General features: G+C 33.3%; 1 protein-coding gene across 6 annotated transcripts in view; it reads left to right on the top strand.

The window, feature by feature from the left end:
- LAMA2 (laminin subunit alpha 2) overlaps positions 1 to 17,287 on the top strand; it is a 485,514-nt gene that overhangs the window by 214,053 nt on the left and 254,174 nt on the right. For all 6 annotated transcript variants that reach the window (XM_036217753.1, XM_036217800.1, XM_036217769.1 and 3 more), the window contains exons 11-12: positions 7,861 to 8,001; positions 10,383 to 10,556. In XM_036217753.1, coding sequence (XP_036073646.1) covers positions 7,861 to 8,001; positions 10,383 to 10,556 — 315 coding nt within the window. The remainder of the gene's footprint in view (positions 1 to 7,860; positions 8,002 to 10,382; positions 10,557 to 17,287) is intronic.

The raw sequence follows: 17,287 nt of genomic DNA on the forward strand, positions 1-17,287 counted from the left end.
AAGTCAATTGACTGTAAATGCTGTTCTGACCCTTGTATTTAAGTACCACATGCTAGAAATTGACTATTTTGAAGTTCGGTGTGATGTTATCCATTAAAAGTCAGTTGGATTGCAGACTCTGATAAATAATATAAATTGACCTTGATCTCTGTAGGAACATGGGCTTTTATTTTTACTGAAGTCTTATAATAGAAAGATAATGAAGTAAAAGACTGAAAATCAGTCTATATTTTCATCTTGCTTTGCTTTGAGTTTTATATTGCACTTTTCATTAAGTCCTTCCTGGCACACAAAAATATGTGATTTGACCTTGACTTACCTCTCCATAATGTTCTTGAAATTCAGTCCTTGTAATCCAGCCTTATAAATTCCTTGAACCACCAAACTCTGGAATTTTATGGGTTCTAGTCCAACTGTGGGGAAAACCTCACCTCCAGCCCTCTTTCTTTGCTTAGTGAAGCATTTTTCAAGGTTCAGTTCCACTTTCTCAGCGAAACTGTCTTGGATTCCCCAGTATAAATCATTCTTCTGCTATAATCACTTGTAACACCTTTTGCTTTTCCCTTATTATCTTTTGCACAATTTCCACTCCTATTTATTTAATGTCTGTCTCAATTCTGCGATGCTATGGATCCTATGTATTTTCTTCATCATTAAACAATGAAAAGATAACACAGTGACACACACATAAAAAAAAAGAAAGAAGGAAGAAAACGTAAAAATTCTGAAAGTCATTTAAACTGTCCAATTCATATTTCTTAATCTGGAAAATGATGATATTAAATTTTTCCTGCCTAACTCTCTATAGGTGTAATTATCACATTGAAGCCTTGTATAAAATCAAACTTAAGTATAATCCTAAATGCCTTCTGAAATCCTTTTTGTGTTTATTAATATTGCTTTATACAAGTAAAAATAAGTTTCCATTCCCTCTTCCTAATAGGATTTTTATGGTGATGCTAGCATTTTAGTTTCTTTTATTTCCCTCCTATTTTTCATTTAAGCACAGGAATGATCACCTCATTAACTTGTCAGTCTCAAAATCTAAGCATTTCTACAAAAGGCATTCAGTTTATATATTTGATCCCAAACTTAAGTTACAGATGTAAAATTTTTAGCATTAAAAGCACATGTAGAAATCTGTCCTTGCAACAGCTACAGTTCAAAATATTGTCATTTTTTTAATATTAAAGCTAAGCCTGTGAAAAGTGAGAACTAATTTTTATTTATTTTCTTCTCTCTCTTCCTAATAAACCATTTATTATTTATATTGAGAAAAATATTTAAAAAGTAAACACTAACAAATACTGCTTATTAGCTGATCATCCTTCTTTTGTTAATATGAGGATGCATTAGAATGAAGACCGTAACAGAGGAAAATATATAATTGATTAAAAATACTCCCCTCCCCCCAAATAAAAACAAGCATGACTGCAAAACACCTGAAGCAATTATCACAAAATTACTTAAATGTCACTGGAGATATTCCTGGTAACTTTGTCAATAGAATTCCCAGTTGACTAACAATCACAGTTAAACATGTGCTGCTGAAGTTGTACCTAATTTATAAGCAGACAGCTTCATGGGGAAGAATACAGGGAAACTATTGTGACTATTTCTCTAGAGAGAAACTGTACTGAGGAAACTATAGCAAAAGGAAAATTGATGTCAACCCAACAGTATCTGACTGCAAGGGAAAAAAAAAATGAGTAAGGTTTTTCTGATTCAACCTTGCTTTTAGGGGAAAAGAGTACCAAAGAAAAAAAGAGAAGGTTTTATCAATTTGTTACAGGGTAGAACACATATATGTAATTAGATACTTAGCTAAATATATTCAAACAAAATATGTATCTAAAGCATGCATTTCCCCCTAAGAAAATAAAAATTGATTTAGGGAGGCAAAAATATCATTTTCGTTTTATATATAAGGCAAACATTCACACAGTGTATTTGTATATACAATATAGCTATCAAATTAAAATTTCATGGTGGAGATGATTATGAAAAAAATGACTGAAGAGGCTCCTTAGGGGTGTGATAATGAAAACTAAATTGAGAACCACGGGTCTAAAGTGAACTGACACTTTTTATTATCACAATATGCAAACAAATAAAAATATGTATTATATGGATAATTATTTAAAATGGAAAAATAACTGACTGTTATTAGTACCTATTAAATTTTTGTTACTATACCAACTATAATAACAATTTAAAAATCAAGAAAGTAGAATATTTTGTTTTAAGAAAATATGGTGATATAAGGGAATACTAACTTTTAGAGTAGAAGTCTAGAGCATTCTGGAAGTTACCTACTTCATAGGCTTGGGTGTAAAAATGATCATTAAATTGTAAATTAGAAAGAATCATCATCGGAATCTCAGTAAACAAAATATTAAATTTACTGGATTGACCCAAATTGCCCATTTGAAATGCTGAGAGAATAGATTAGACTTCATTTTCTTTAGATAAACAGTTAAAACAACTTTTTAAAAAGTTTATTAAAATTTATGTTAATACAGTTGACTCTTGGGGCTATGGGAACTGAGCCCCACATGATGAAAAATTTATGTATAACTTTGACTCCCACAACATTTAACTACAGTTGCCCCTTGTTTTCTGTAAGGAATTGGTCCAGGACCCTGGTGGATACCAAAACCTGCAGATGCTCAAGTCCTTATATAAAACAATTTAGAACAACACATATAGTGAGCCCTTCACATATGTGAATTCCCAACCACGGAGAAAATATTGTTTTTGATTTACAGTTGGTTGTGTATGAGGATGCGAAACTCAGGAATCTGAAGGGCTAATTGTATATTTATTGAAAAAAAAATCTTTGTATAAGTGGACCTACACAGTTCCAACTCATGTTGTTCAAGGATCAACTGTAACTCTTTTCAATATCAATCAGTACAAAGAAGTGATAAAATAATAACTAAAGGGGAGAGAAATCTTATGACTAAATGGCATTTGGGCTGGAAACTGCAAATTCTCACCGTCATCATTAATATTTAGGATCAATTATTTTCATATTGATGCTTTTTAAACTAAGTTGGATGGTGGTAATTTATAAAATATTTGCGTTTTGAGCCCCTGTAATATAAAGGTAAGAAAAGAGAAAAAATATTGGTTGTACTGTATGTATGTATGCTTGTATTTATTTTAATGAATGACCTTTATTTTAGTAGGCATTCTGACATTGGGAAATGTTCCAACCAGAGAGAACAGTGCTGCAGCAGCCTATTTTGATCATATCATCTCGCCTTGGGATACATCTCTCGGCCTTATAGCTCTTGTCTTATTTTTCCTTTAGAGGGATAGAGGATTCCAGTGATGAATTTCGTGTTAGATCCAGAGCATGTGCTCATTACCACTCTTTGGGCAGTGACTTTCTTCTGCCTTGTATTATTCTTATTTGTCCACACTTACTTACTTTTTTTTTTGCTATAGCCCCTTGAGGGTATTTTTATATTCTTTCTGGCATCTTGTGTGCCTTATATTAGTAGCTCAACTATGATTTGATAAATGAATGAGTAAATAGAGAATATAGGAACAGTGAGAAGAAATGCACAGAGCATTTATTGATAATTTTATATTGATAGCAAAGGGAATTAAATTGCTCATAGAATCTACCTATAAAGGAGCTGGTTCACCCTCAAGCTGAGAATCAAAAATTTAAGTCCTGAACCATTTGAATCAAGAGGTGGACCTTCCGTGAATACAATCAAGAGATGCTTCCTGGATGACAGTTGTTGATGAGTCATAGAGAAGTTTTGAAAAAGCAGTTATCCACCTAGGAACCCATAAAAAGAATTGAGAGGCAGGCTGCCAAGATCATGTATATTAGCAAACTAATAGCAGGTGGGAAAACTGTTTCTATGAAGGTGCAATAAGAGACCCGAACACTATGCTTCTGTGTTTGAATATGTCACTCTAAAATATATTAAATATTAAACTGTGATGTTAACTAGTAATCACTGTCTTAAAACAAATTTATTTTCAAAGAAAATTTTGGAAACACAATCTCAAAATAAGAAATTACTTAAATATATATTTTCTCAAGGGAGTTTGGAATAGGAAGTAAATAGAACCTCATACAACGTTAATTCTATACATGTTGAGATATGTCCAGAAAGCGGAGTTCTAGCGAGCTAAACAGATTTTCTCCCTGATTTTTCATCTTTCTACCAGCCTCAGAAGGCACTTTAGGCCATAAGGACAGATATATAAGTAGGTACTCTACCATATTTACTCTTTAGGTTTGGGTTAATATTTATAAAGGCTGAGACAAATCAGAACCAAGCACTTTACAATTGAATAAATTTATCTTAACCTGATTAGGAGCTGCCACTCAGTAAAGAAAAAGTATGGTTTAGACTCAGGACTAAAATAGTAGGGGTCTAGAAACTTGGAGCTGTGGCTTTAAGCTGACGTGCTTTTCAATTGTATGTAAGGTCTATGCAAATATTGTAAGGGGTGATAATTACTTGTAAAGAGGGTTAAAGAGCTTGAGGAGGTAGAATAAGATTAGCTTGCTGACCTATAACAGTGTTTAAAATAGGTTGGCTGAAAGATCGTGACAATAAACAAAGCAAACTACCACTTGGCTAACTTGTTTTTATAGGTGCAGACATCTTATTATCTTTACCCTGGTGTTCTAGGGATTCCCAAGACCACACTCATTTTCAGTGATACACTAGAAGGACTCACAGAACTCTGAAAAGCTGTTACACTCATGGTTATGGTTTATTAAAGTTAAAGAATAGAGATTAAAATCAGCAAAAACAAAAAGTATATAGGAAAGAGTCCAGGAAGGAGAGAACAAGTGCAAACTTTCAGTTATCCTCTCTGGTAGAATAGTACCAGAGCCATGTATGACAACACATATAAAGTGTCACCAACCAGGGAAACTCACTCAAGTCCTGGTGTCCAGGATTTTTTTGGGGGAGGGTAGGGGGAGTCATTCACAAAGATATGGAGCACTCATATGATTAAAGTTAACTACTCAGTTTCCAGAACCCCCAGAGGTCAAACTGATAACAACTGTTGCAAACTGCATCCCAGGGCTCCAGGTGAACAAAACTAGACATTTATCATAAATCACATTGTTTGCATAAAATATCTCATGTGACCTCCCCCCCCCCCCGGCAGTTATACAAAGACACTCTTATCAGGCAGGATATTCTAAGGGCTAAAGGTTATCTCCCAGGAGCTGGTCAAGGGACAGTCTTTCAGTTTGGAATGTGCAGGGTTTGACCACTCAACCCCTTTGAATTAACCCTTTATCGCACCATATGAGAATATAAGATTACTTTGTTTCAGTGTCTCACATTTTATAGACATTTTACCAGCTACTACCAATTTAATGCGTCTCAGGTATAGTTTTGTTTATCTCCTGCCGAATAATCTTTAATACCTTAAAATTCCTAAGGGGAAAGATCCCTATCTCTTAGGGTAGCCTTAAAGATTCATTATGTAAGGTCAGGGACCCTGGAACCAAAGCACCAAGTGAAGTCCCTAGCATATAAGAAATAGTCACTATATTTGTTTTGAAAAAATAGTAATAAATGAACTTTCTACTTTTTGGATTATTTCTTGTTCCCAGTATCTTTGCTAACATGCTCTCTCATTCTGTTTCCACCAACAGGATAAATTTTTTAAACCATATTTCAAGGTTTTGGTCAAATTCCACTCCTATTGTAAAGCCTCCTCAAGCCTTCATGGCAGGAATTAGAACTCCCTCCTCTGTGTTCCCATAATTTAATTTATTTCCAGATGCATTTATAATCTACCTTGCATTATAGTTGATTACTAATGTACCTTTTTACCCAACTCTAGTTGTTCGCTTTTAAAGACAGAGACCTTGACCCATCTCATCTTTATGGTTCCTAGAATTCTTACTCTAATGTGTTGTTTCAGGTTATTAGATAAAATTGAATATTGCAGTTATTTAATCATAATTTCTTCAAGGTCATATTGCCAGGCTAAAATTGGGCTAAAGGAAAATATAACTAATCTCCAATATTTTCTGGTGATTGAACTCAGAAAAGTGGTATTACAAGCTGTCAAATTAGAGTAGATGAAAAGTAGATTAGCCCCAAAACATAAGAACACAGTGTACAGAACAGCTGTATTGTGTCCTCAACAGAATAAGCTAAATTATAATCATAGATCTGTTTCATCTTCCCTGCCTGTGTACCCTTCTGAAGATGCTTTCAACTTCAGGGCTTTGGGGATTTGTTTGTCACTATAAATCTAAAGTTAGTTTAATTTGTTTTGCTGACATCTATTACTTTAAAATATCTGAAATCTACCTTAGAAATAAAAATTAGCAAGAATTTCAGGGGCAATAATTCAATTTGTGTACATATCAGGATGCTAAATTTGACGCATGAAACAGGCCTAAAACACCACTTTGTTTAGGCTCCAGCGATGTAGAAGTGGTTGAAGTTGTAAGTGGGTCATAGAATAAGGGTCAAAAAGTTAATTTCAAATAAATTTTTTATCAGATACAAGGAGAACCTTTTTATGTGTTTATCCTTATAAATTTATCTATTTTTCAAGCTGTTCTTGCCTCTTATTTTTCCTCAGATGTTGTCAGATTTTATCATTCCTATCTTCTGCCCATTCCTAGTTTATTCAAAAATATTTTTATTAAACATCTACTATGTATACAACATTTTACTATGCGTGAAAAACAGGACCACTGAGAGATTCCTTTAAACTTAATAACATTTTATTAAACTAGTGCTCAATATTCTACCAGGAACCCTGCCATTTCCTGATACCATAAAGATAAGTAAGACAGAGTTTCTTTCTCTGAAAAGATTATGGTGTGTAGCTGGAGAGAACAATTTTAGAAGAAATAGCTTTGCTTTTTCTATGGTTATAATAGAGCAGTGTATAAAGGGCCATGAAAACAGTTGAGAGAGAAGTTATCTATGGAAAAGGAAAGTTTCAGAATTGAGGTAATAAAGGAATTCAAGGAAGAGGAAAAATGTGGAGCAGATGCATGTGCAACGAATATTAAGAATCTGTTTCCCGGAAAGCAAAGAGCCTTTATTTAGAAGTTATTAGTCTAGATTAACCATTCTTTAAGTTGAAAGATTATACCCTTCCTAGTTTTTCATCATATAGTCAGCGTTCCCTGGCCCACCTATAAGCAAATATACTCGGAATAGGATTAATGAAACCAATCTGAAAAGCAATTACCAAATGAGAATTTTTTTTTTCTATAATATTATTGTATGATTAACTGGCTATCCCTTTGTGTTAAAAGAAACCCTATGAAAATTAACCAGGGAAAACTTTCCACCTTTTCTACTTAGTCGCAGTAAGGAAAAACTCAGACTATTTGCCCCAATTTTTCTACCTGCCAGGTTCTAATGCTTGCCTCTAATGTAGGCATTTTTAACATATAATGTGAAAAGTATTTCACCAATGTTCTAGATATTATACATCCATATGTTAGTTTAATGTCTTTAAGTTTATCATTTTTAATGTGTTCTAAGAAGATGTACTTCAGTGCAATAGAATGGTGAACCAAACTGATTTTAATTAGTTTAATTTATTGTATTTGTCGTAACATTTACTCCATACTCTTGACATACATGAAGATCACAATTATAACTTTTATTACAGTAGATTAGTGTCCGTTATTCTATCCCATCAGTGCAGTTAAAAAGGATATAGCTAATAAAAAAAGAGACTTTGAGCAAATTTTGAAAAATATCATTCTACTTTATGTTTGAGATATAAAAGGAAGAATATACAGTTTCTATTTTCCTTAAACAGGTAGAGACTATTCTTAATTTTAAAGGGTACCTCTCATTGCTAATGCACCTCTCTTATTTATAGGAGAATGTTGAAGGAGGAGACTGCAGTCGCTGCAAACCTGGCTTCTTCAATTTGCAAGAGGATAATCATAAAGGTTGTGATGAATGTTTCTGCTCCGGGGTTTCCAACAGGTGTCAGAGTTCCTACTGGACCTATGGCAGCGTAAGCAACAGACTTAATTCTGCACACTGTTCTATTGGCCTTCTTGTTATCTTTGTTCTTTTGTAAGAAGTTAATGTTTTTTTTTTTTCCTTGTAGTGAGCTTCTACTTAAAGTTATCAGGAAGAAGTGATGGAATTTTTTTCAAATGCTATTTATGTATCTTTGATCAAAGCCTTTTAGGTTTTATTCTAACACAGTGTAGAGGGGTACTTCTTAGAATAAGTAAACTCTAGCCTTTTTAGTGTCCATGATTAATATGTGAAGCAGTAGTGAAATGAACATTTTAACCCTAAGGGCTAATAATTCAATATAGAAAGCATCAGATTGTGATATTAAGAATTACATATTCCATTCACTATTTCCATTCACAAATTAAGAAAAATAATTTACTCATCTATATATCTATATATAACACCTATTACCCACCAACCTTTAGTCAATTTTTGATAGTGAATGGGCTGTTTCATTGTTAAAAAGGGCCATTAAATTTGAACAATATCTTCATTCTTAAATGATTTGAAAAATTTTAAATTGTTAACCTATGTAGTAGTTACTGGAATTTTATTCCTCTAACATAAACATAAACATGTTTACCTTACTTCCTCCAATGCCCACTACACTTCCCATTGCCTTTTGAACTCTATGCAGATAGTGATTTGAAGAGGTATGAAAAGAAAATGAGGCTTTCAGGGAATTTCAAATAACCTTGTGTGGATGCTCTTAAGAGTATAGAGTAGCAGGAAACAGGCTAGAGAAAGAGAAGCCTAGAAAGAAAATGAAAAACTACACCATGCAGAGTTGAGTATGCTAAAAAGCTGGATTCTTATACTTTGAGAGTCATCGAAGGATTGATTTCAGCAGGGGAATGAGATGATTAGAGTTGTGTTTTATAAAGATAACTATTTCAATAAACTATCTTCCTTCCTTTCAACTTTAATCAGCTGACTGATCCTTAACACAATGATCATATTTTTTTTTCTCTGCCTTCATTGCTTTTAAGTCAAGTCTGAAATATTCTGAGTAGTTTCTGATTGCACTCTCATGTCTAAATTTGAATCTATACATATTTTATCGAACATATTGCTTTGGAGCAGGTAACAGAGAACCAACAGCAAATGGAAATCTAATCTAACTTTCTCTTTTTCTGGACAGCCCCATTAATAAATCAAATTTCATGGTTAGCAAAGGAATAGAGGTAGCACACAGCCTTGGTCTAAAGAAACTAGGTCTACTGATATTTGCATTTCAGTAAGTCCTCTGGAAAGAACTTCCTCTGTGTCACATTGGCCTGTCTTAGAATGTCTGGAGGGTGATATTAAAAAGGGAATAAAAGGAAGTAGCATATATCTTATTGTCTACCTACCCAGTAAGTTTTTATCTGGTCTCTCTTTCTCTTTTTACCAAGGGATTCAAAGCAATTCCATAGCTTTGGGTGATACAGAATCAAATGACCTCTATATGAAGAAATTAAAAAATATATATATTATCCATTACAATTTCTACTTTTCATTGTCCACAACAATTCTACCATTACAATTCTACTTTTCATTGTCCACAACACCAAGCAGCTCACACGGGTCCAGTGGGCTGTGGTAGCTCTATTCCTCAGTGTCCAATGTTTTGTCTTGACCTGACAGTTTAAATTAAAACTGTAGTTGTATGCTTACCCATGGCTGGAGCATAAAGATAGAAAAGCAAATCATCATGGCTTCCCTAAGTCCTCCTTTAAGGCTCCTTCCAATTCTGGGCTGAGCATCTTGGCTCCTACAGCACTTCTGACCCCTTGAGGAAGAGTAGGTACAGCATTGTGAGCTGTGGCTATAGCAACATACTGGTGGATTCGAACATTCTTAAGCCTCAAAGCAGAAATTTAAATAGGTGGGAAGGGAGAATATACTGAATGAAAAGCCACTTTTCAGGCTCTTGCATATTTTATTTCTTTTTTTCTCTGTTCCACAAATACATATGTAACATCTTTTGAAATATTTATTTTTCCATAAACAATAGGGAATTCTAGTGAAGCGAATAATATGAAATTCAAAGTCCAATTATATGGTAATTAATATTGCAGTATAATCATTGTATAATTTTGAATGGATTTCTATTCTCAAGAAAGAGGTATTTGGAATCATAATTTAATACAAGTATTGGATCAATAAAAACAGATTATTATATAGTAAGTACCATCCAAACTCCTAGGAACATCAAATGATAAGTTTAGTGATATTCACTTCACAACTCTCATATTTTTTGTAAACTTGTATAGTTTTGTTTTTTAATATCCAAAAAATAAATGGGTGCTACAGGAATTTGAAAGAGGAAAGAAGTGGATGGATCCCCGCCCCCTCCCTAAGTAACAATGATTGTGTGTTTTCTTTAAGATACTAGACATGAGTGGCTGGTATCTGACTGACATCTCAGGCCGCACTCGAGTGGCTCCCCAGCAGGACAACTTAGATTCACCTCAGCAGATCAGCATCAGTAGTGTGGAGGCCCGCAGAGCCCTACCCCAGGGGTACTACTGGAGTGCACCAAATTCATATCTGGGAAACAAAGTAAGTACATATGGTGTTTGCTTCTTGCTTTTGCAGATCAATTAAGAGAAGAGGTTTTATTTAGTATTCGTTTAATGAAGGATAAGAATATCTAATATATACTGTGTTGGATTGCCAGGACCAACTAAATCAGATTGTGTTGACATTTTTCCTATGTTCCGTGGTGACACGGTATCCCTAGTTTATACCCTTACATAGTTGATGTTCTATGTAAAACTTTCGAATGAACAAATCAATCAATGAAGGCTCTAGAATAGTTTTGCAGAACAAATTATAGATATTGGAAGAAAGTATGTTACATTTACTTAAAACAACTGTTTTTCTAGAGTTGTCTATGGTAGAACACTTACTGAAATTTTCTTCTTCTGTTTCTGTTTCATTTCAAAGCTGATACTCAAAAGAGTTACTTTTTCTATTTTGTATGAATGTTAATTGGAAATGAAATTTATTGCATAACTAATTTAATACTTTCCATGAAATTTATGTAAACAACATATTCCCTACAGTTCAGAAAGAAAACTACCCTAAAAAAAGTGCCAGATTGAAAGCACATGTTTGTTTTAAAGCCCACTCACACATATATAAAAATATACACAGATAAACAAACATAGCAGCCTCGGAGGTACAGGTGCTTTTTTTTTTGTTTTTCTTTTGTGGATTAACTCTATGTAGATAGGTGCCTTGGCTTTTATTTTATTTTATTTTATTTTGCCTAATAATGTGTCAGAAACAAAATTTAGTATAGTAATTTTAGATATGAACACTTGCTTATTATATGAAAGTTAATACCTTGTCAGCTGATAGTTAAATTTATCTAATCATACACAGAAAAATCTCCTAGCAAATTGATGTTATTTAAGCCTAGCCTTCATCTGTAAGAATAAAGTGTTACTTTTGAAGAAATCTTCACTGGTTAAACAATTGAAAATGTATTTATAGTTAGTGGTTCTCTTGCCATAGCATGTAAATATTGAGATAGAAAAACTCAGTTGTTCATATGTTACTGAGTTAATGGGAGACTCGTAGTTTTAGCGAATTGAAGAAATTTTAACTCATGGCCGGTTTCTTATTTTTAACAGGCTTCAGAGGCAATTATAAAAAATGTAAAAATGAATAAAACACATTTTTAATAAATATGTATTTTAAAAGTGACAGTATATGTTCCATAAAATTCTACAGCTAAACTAAAATTCCAATTAAACTTTTATTTGCAAGGCCCATTACAATAAGATGTCATTCTATCCAGTTCTATTTAGGAACCTCCTGTATTCCCAGTAAAAGAACTCATAAAACTTGAATGTCTACAGCTTAAAATTACCCAAAATTAAATAAACTGTCAATTTTTTTTTTCCTGCTCTGAGGAGTTTAGAGAAGAGCCTTGGGTCAAAATTGGATGGGTTTAGAGGTCTTGTTTTTCTTACTATAGTGCAACTTATTTAAGTATAGCTTATAATAGAATATTCTTTACCATATTTTTGATGATTTCTTCTTTGGTTGTATGCTTTTTCTTTCTGTTGGCTGGAAATCAAACTGACAGAAGGAAAGCAAGCAAATGAGATATTAAATAGCATCAGAGCAAAAGATTTGGACATCCTGTTCGTAGTTGTTGGTTCCCAAAGATAACTTCCCTTATTCTGGCTGAACTGTTTCTTATAACCACCCACAATGAAGCACTTCATATTCCCCCACAGATCATTTTCACATCAAAAAGCTGGGCTTGCGTGTGCTTCAATTTCCATTCAATGAACAAAATAATGGTAGTGGGGTGTGCAAATTGTTTGAATATGGAAGACATTTTTTAATGTAATGTGGAAGCCCTTGGTGGTTTACTGCCAGATATCTTAGTATGAATGAAACAATTTGCCTTAATAACTGAACCATATAAATTTTTGATACTACCAATAATATTGCAAGCTCTCACAAATTACCATAGTACATCTTAGCTGTCATGTCACATCACGGAAATTATAGTCATGATGACATGCTTAGGTTGGTTGATTTAATATCTTGCTAGGGAAATGGAAAATTGTAGGGCCTTGTTTGTAAATTCAATAAAGCCATTTTTCTAAATAGTTGAGGCTAAATTCTTTATCGGTAATTGCTGTTCAAATCAAAGCCATCGCCAGACTATGACAGAAATAGTATATCAAGAAAAAGTGAATCTGCTTAGATACTGAATTTCATTTACATCCATGACCAGGATGCTGTGGATACATAATTCCTCCTCCACTCTTTTAGTGTTAGTTCCTAAGTCAAAAAAATATTTAGGAGAGGCTATTAACATTTCCTAAATATTTATATCACCAATTTTCAAACATTTCTCGTCAGTCACTTGGTTATAAGGCTACTTACCACAGAAAGGAGATATGCTGTGCTGTTCTCATACTACTATAATGCAATGCCACACGTCATTCTTCCTTTTATGTTTTCAGGAATCTACCCCCCCAAAATAAAGCGCTCTCACATGGAATACCTCTTGCTAGCATAGGGGTCTACCTGGTCATAATAAAACTCAAGAACACTAGGCAGTTTAGCAAAGGAATACTTTTTGTTCTAAGAAACATTTTTATTGACTGCAGTCCTCTTTGGAGTAATGAGGAATACATAAGTGAATATAAATGTGTATGTGGATAACACATGAGGCCTAAGAAAGCTAAACACATTTTTAAACCGCCCATTTAAAAACTCACCATGATCTCAACTATGAGTTAATTCCTAAATAGCAATCTTGAATTTTTTTCTCATATGTGAATGAATATTTAGAACAATTGGCACTATCAAGTGTCAGTTTCCTCCCCTCATTCTAGATTGTCAAAGAGAATGAAGTCAGGCACCCATATGGCTGTACTAGGCAGCATTTTGTTTTCAAAATGCTTGGCAAATGTTAATGCTTGGTTTTAAGGCGTTCGTTTAAGCATGGAACTAGGCAAGAATGGAAAAAACTAGAGGACAGAGTCCTGCTGGTTTGCTACAGGCTATAGCAATTTAGAAACAGTTCGAGTATTTCAGAGTTGGAATAATTTACTGCTTTGGTAAACTAAGTGTTATTGGAACATTGAAACAGTCATTTACTTAAGGTTACCCTAGTGGTCTGAAATAGTGCAGTTTCCAAAAGCAATTCTTTTCATGTCTGTGAAGTTCCCAGAGAATCTGGCTTGGCCTGTCTATTGTTCCCACATTATCATTAAGGTTTGAAATTCTGTCTCTGAACATTATTAAATTAATCTTCTGTGATTTGTTCTTTACAAAACAATGCTTATTTCCTGCAACATTATACTGTCTTTTCCTGTTTCTAGTTTTAAAAAGCTTTAAATTGTTTCATGAAGTTGCCAAGTATACCAATAGCCTAACGTAAGATGCACATTATGAGTCTGCTAACAAAATAGCATCTGGTTTCTAAAAGTAATCTTTGGTACTTCATTCTTGTGCTTGCTTGACTTTTCATAAAACTGTGAATTTGAAGAAGACTGATGTTTGAGATTTATAGAATAGGGTAGTTCTTGTCACATAAACGGAGCTTTAACAATACTTTGTGATTAATGCTATATACTTAACAACAAAAAGATAGTTTTTATCAGGCTATTCAGAAATGACTCTTCAGTTTGGATTTATGTGAAAGAAGATGATTTAAATCTTGGTTAAAAAAATGAAAAACTTATTAACAAGCATGATTTACTCTCCTTTTAGCAGCCTAATTTGTATTTGTGACTTCTTTGCTCTACGTTCCTCAAAATTATTCAGAAGTAAAGGGCAAACCTTGTCCCTCATCCTTAACATCCTCCAAGTTAAGCCTTGGATTGATTGGATTAATTATGAAGGTATTATGTATGTGGAGAATGGCATGGCCATAAAAGTAAATAGTATAAATCAACTGCAATTGAATTGGGATTCCATAAATCAGATTTCATCAAGAATGATTTGGTAATGGAGTAGTACTGAAATAAACCAAATGAATTGTTAGGGATAAATGAGAAAATGTATTTATTTAAAAAAATAAAAACCAAGAACTCATTGATTGCTCGTAGTTAGGGTAATGTCTACCGTGCAAAGTTAGCCCACCTATAAGGACTCAAGGTAACATAAAAATCTCCCAATTTTTACCTATTCTTATAACAATATTTTCTTGGATTTTTTCTAATAAAATGTATAATGCACTAATATCTCAAAATTTTAAATATTCAGATTCATATTCTGTATCCAGTATCTTATAATGAAGTGCAATAGGGATAAAGATTAGTGTTTATAATTGATCAACTGAACAATTACTAAATAGAGAAACACTCACTTTAACAACATTTTGTTAGGAAAAATTAAGGAATTTACTTAACAGCACTTTCAATCTGACTTTACTTTGTGATATGATTGCCAACAAAGCTAATGTAATCTAGGACTACATTTGTAAAAATTTACTGGTTAGGTCAAGGGAGATAATGATTATATAGAATCATAAAATATTCATCTTTTCAAATTCTCTCATGAAAATAGATGCTAATATCCTTTATTTTTTTAAAAAAAATGGACAATCTGAATCTGTAGTGTATAAAAAATGATAAAACTTAATTTGCCAAGTTGCTTTTATCATAGGAGTTCATAGTTGGTTTAATATCAGATCATTTTAAGTAATTGACCATACTGACTGATTTAAAGAGAGAGAAAAAAACAATTATCTCAATAGATACAGGAAAAGGTATAGGCAAAATTAAATAATAATCCAAGATATTTTAAAAATTTGCAAATTAGTGTTGGAAGGTGCTTCTTTAACTGATAAAGCATATCTACACAAAAATAAATAGCAAATATCTGATTGAATAGAAAATATTTTAAGAATTCTTTAAGATCATAAATATGAAACAATTTTCACTATCATCATTTTTATTTAACATTAAACTACAAGATCTGGACAATGCAGTATGATAAGAATTTAAAGATACAGAGGTTGGAAAGAAAGAAATAAAAGTGTAATTTGTAGATGACATGGTTATGTGCTTTGTGAACTCAAAAGATACATCATTAGGAAGAGAACTGTATACAAAATTAATATATAAAAGAATTATTAAAAATCAATTTAAAAACACTTTTAAAAGAATTCCTTATAGTAGCAATAAGAATTAAAATTACCAAAGATTAAACCTATATGGAAAAGCAAAGAGCCAAGAATAATCAAAGAAATTACTAAAAGAAAGCCAGAGATGGGGTTTCAATCAAAACTTACCTGATATGAAGACTTAGATTTATTTCAAAAATATGTAATGTTTAAGGCAAAGCACTTTCAGTGTGAAAATAGATAAAAAGATAAATGGGGCAGGTAAAGTAGCTCAGAAATATTTCATACATATATGAATACTTGATTTTTAACAAGATAGATATTGCAGATCAATAACAATAGGACAGACCATTTAACACATGGTTCTGGTATCATTGGTTATCCAGAGAGAAAAGAAAACACTCTCTATATCCCTACCTTACATTATACATAAACCTCCTTCCAAATTTTAGTTGAAACAATGACATGATTTCAAAAACTATGCAAAAAAGCTTTGCGAAAACAGTGCATTAAAAATTTTTGCTTCTACGATTGAGTAATAGAATCTAAATTTACCCACCTGTCTTAAACAGCAAGATAACTTGAGGAAAAAATGTGAAACACCAGTGTTTAGACACTGGACTACAGATAGTGTAAGACTGTGATCCCTGAGAAAAGAGAAATAAATGTGATGAGGCTACAATTGCCACAGATTATCACTTGGGCACAGTTTCCAAGGTGAAGTGCATTGGGAGAAAACCCAAATAGCAAGGTCTAAAAGACAGAGATGAAAGCTTAGGAAGCCCAAGGAAGCTAGAATTTGCGTGAAAAAATACCAGAAAAGAGGGAGCCAGAGAGATCCAGATATCTGTAAAGGTAACTGGCTGACTACTGAGTTGGATAGGAGAAAACTACCTATGGCTGGTGAAAGAACTACCGAAAAGCAGTAAAAAAAACACTTCCAGGAGCTAACACGAAGCTGGTAATAGTTCCTTATCCCACCAACTAAATTAGTTGAGTGTCTTTATAATGGAAAGGTCATCAGCTAAAGTACTCAGAGAGTATTGTTTTGGTTGAGGGACTAAATTAGCCCCGGACTACTGGTTGCTCTAGATTTACCCTAACAGATTTTAAAAGCAAGCCTTAAAAGAAATCAGCTTATTCCAAGTAAATTACCTGCATGTCAGAGCAAAGTCCAATAGTACTTAATAAATTACAACAAAATCCAGCACACCAAAGTGTAAAATTCATCATGTTGAGCATCAAATAAAAAGTTAGCAGGCATACAAACAAACAGGGTCATAAGAACCATAACCAGAAGAAAAATCAGTAAATGAAAACAGACCCCAAAATGATGTAAAAATCATGCCAAGTTATATCAGAATCAAGAAAGGAAGAGAGAGAGAAAGGGAGAGGGAGAAGGTTAGGGAGAGAGAGAGGGAGAGGGAGAGGGAGAGGGGAAGAGGGAGAAGGAGAGGGGGAGAGAGAGAGAGAGAGAGAGAGAGAGAGAGAGAGAGAGAGAGAGAGAGAGAGATTGAAGAGAAGAGAAGAGAAGAGAAGAGAAGAGAAGAGAAGAGAAGAGAAGAGAAGAGAAGAGAAGAGAAGAGAAGAGAAGAGAAGAGAAGAGAGAGAAAAGGGGCAGGAGGAGGAGGAAGAGGAGGAGGAAAGGAGGGAGGAAAACAATGATAGAGATAAAGAAAAAATTCTA

This window comes from Rousettus aegyptiacus, unplaced genomic scaffold (assembly GCF_014176215.1).
Source record: "Rousettus aegyptiacus isolate mRouAeg1 unplaced genomic scaffold, mRouAeg1.p scaffold_m13_p_1, whole genome shotgun sequence".
Taxonomy (NCBI): domain Eukaryota; kingdom Metazoa; phylum Chordata; class Mammalia; order Chiroptera; family Pteropodidae; genus Rousettus; species Rousettus aegyptiacus.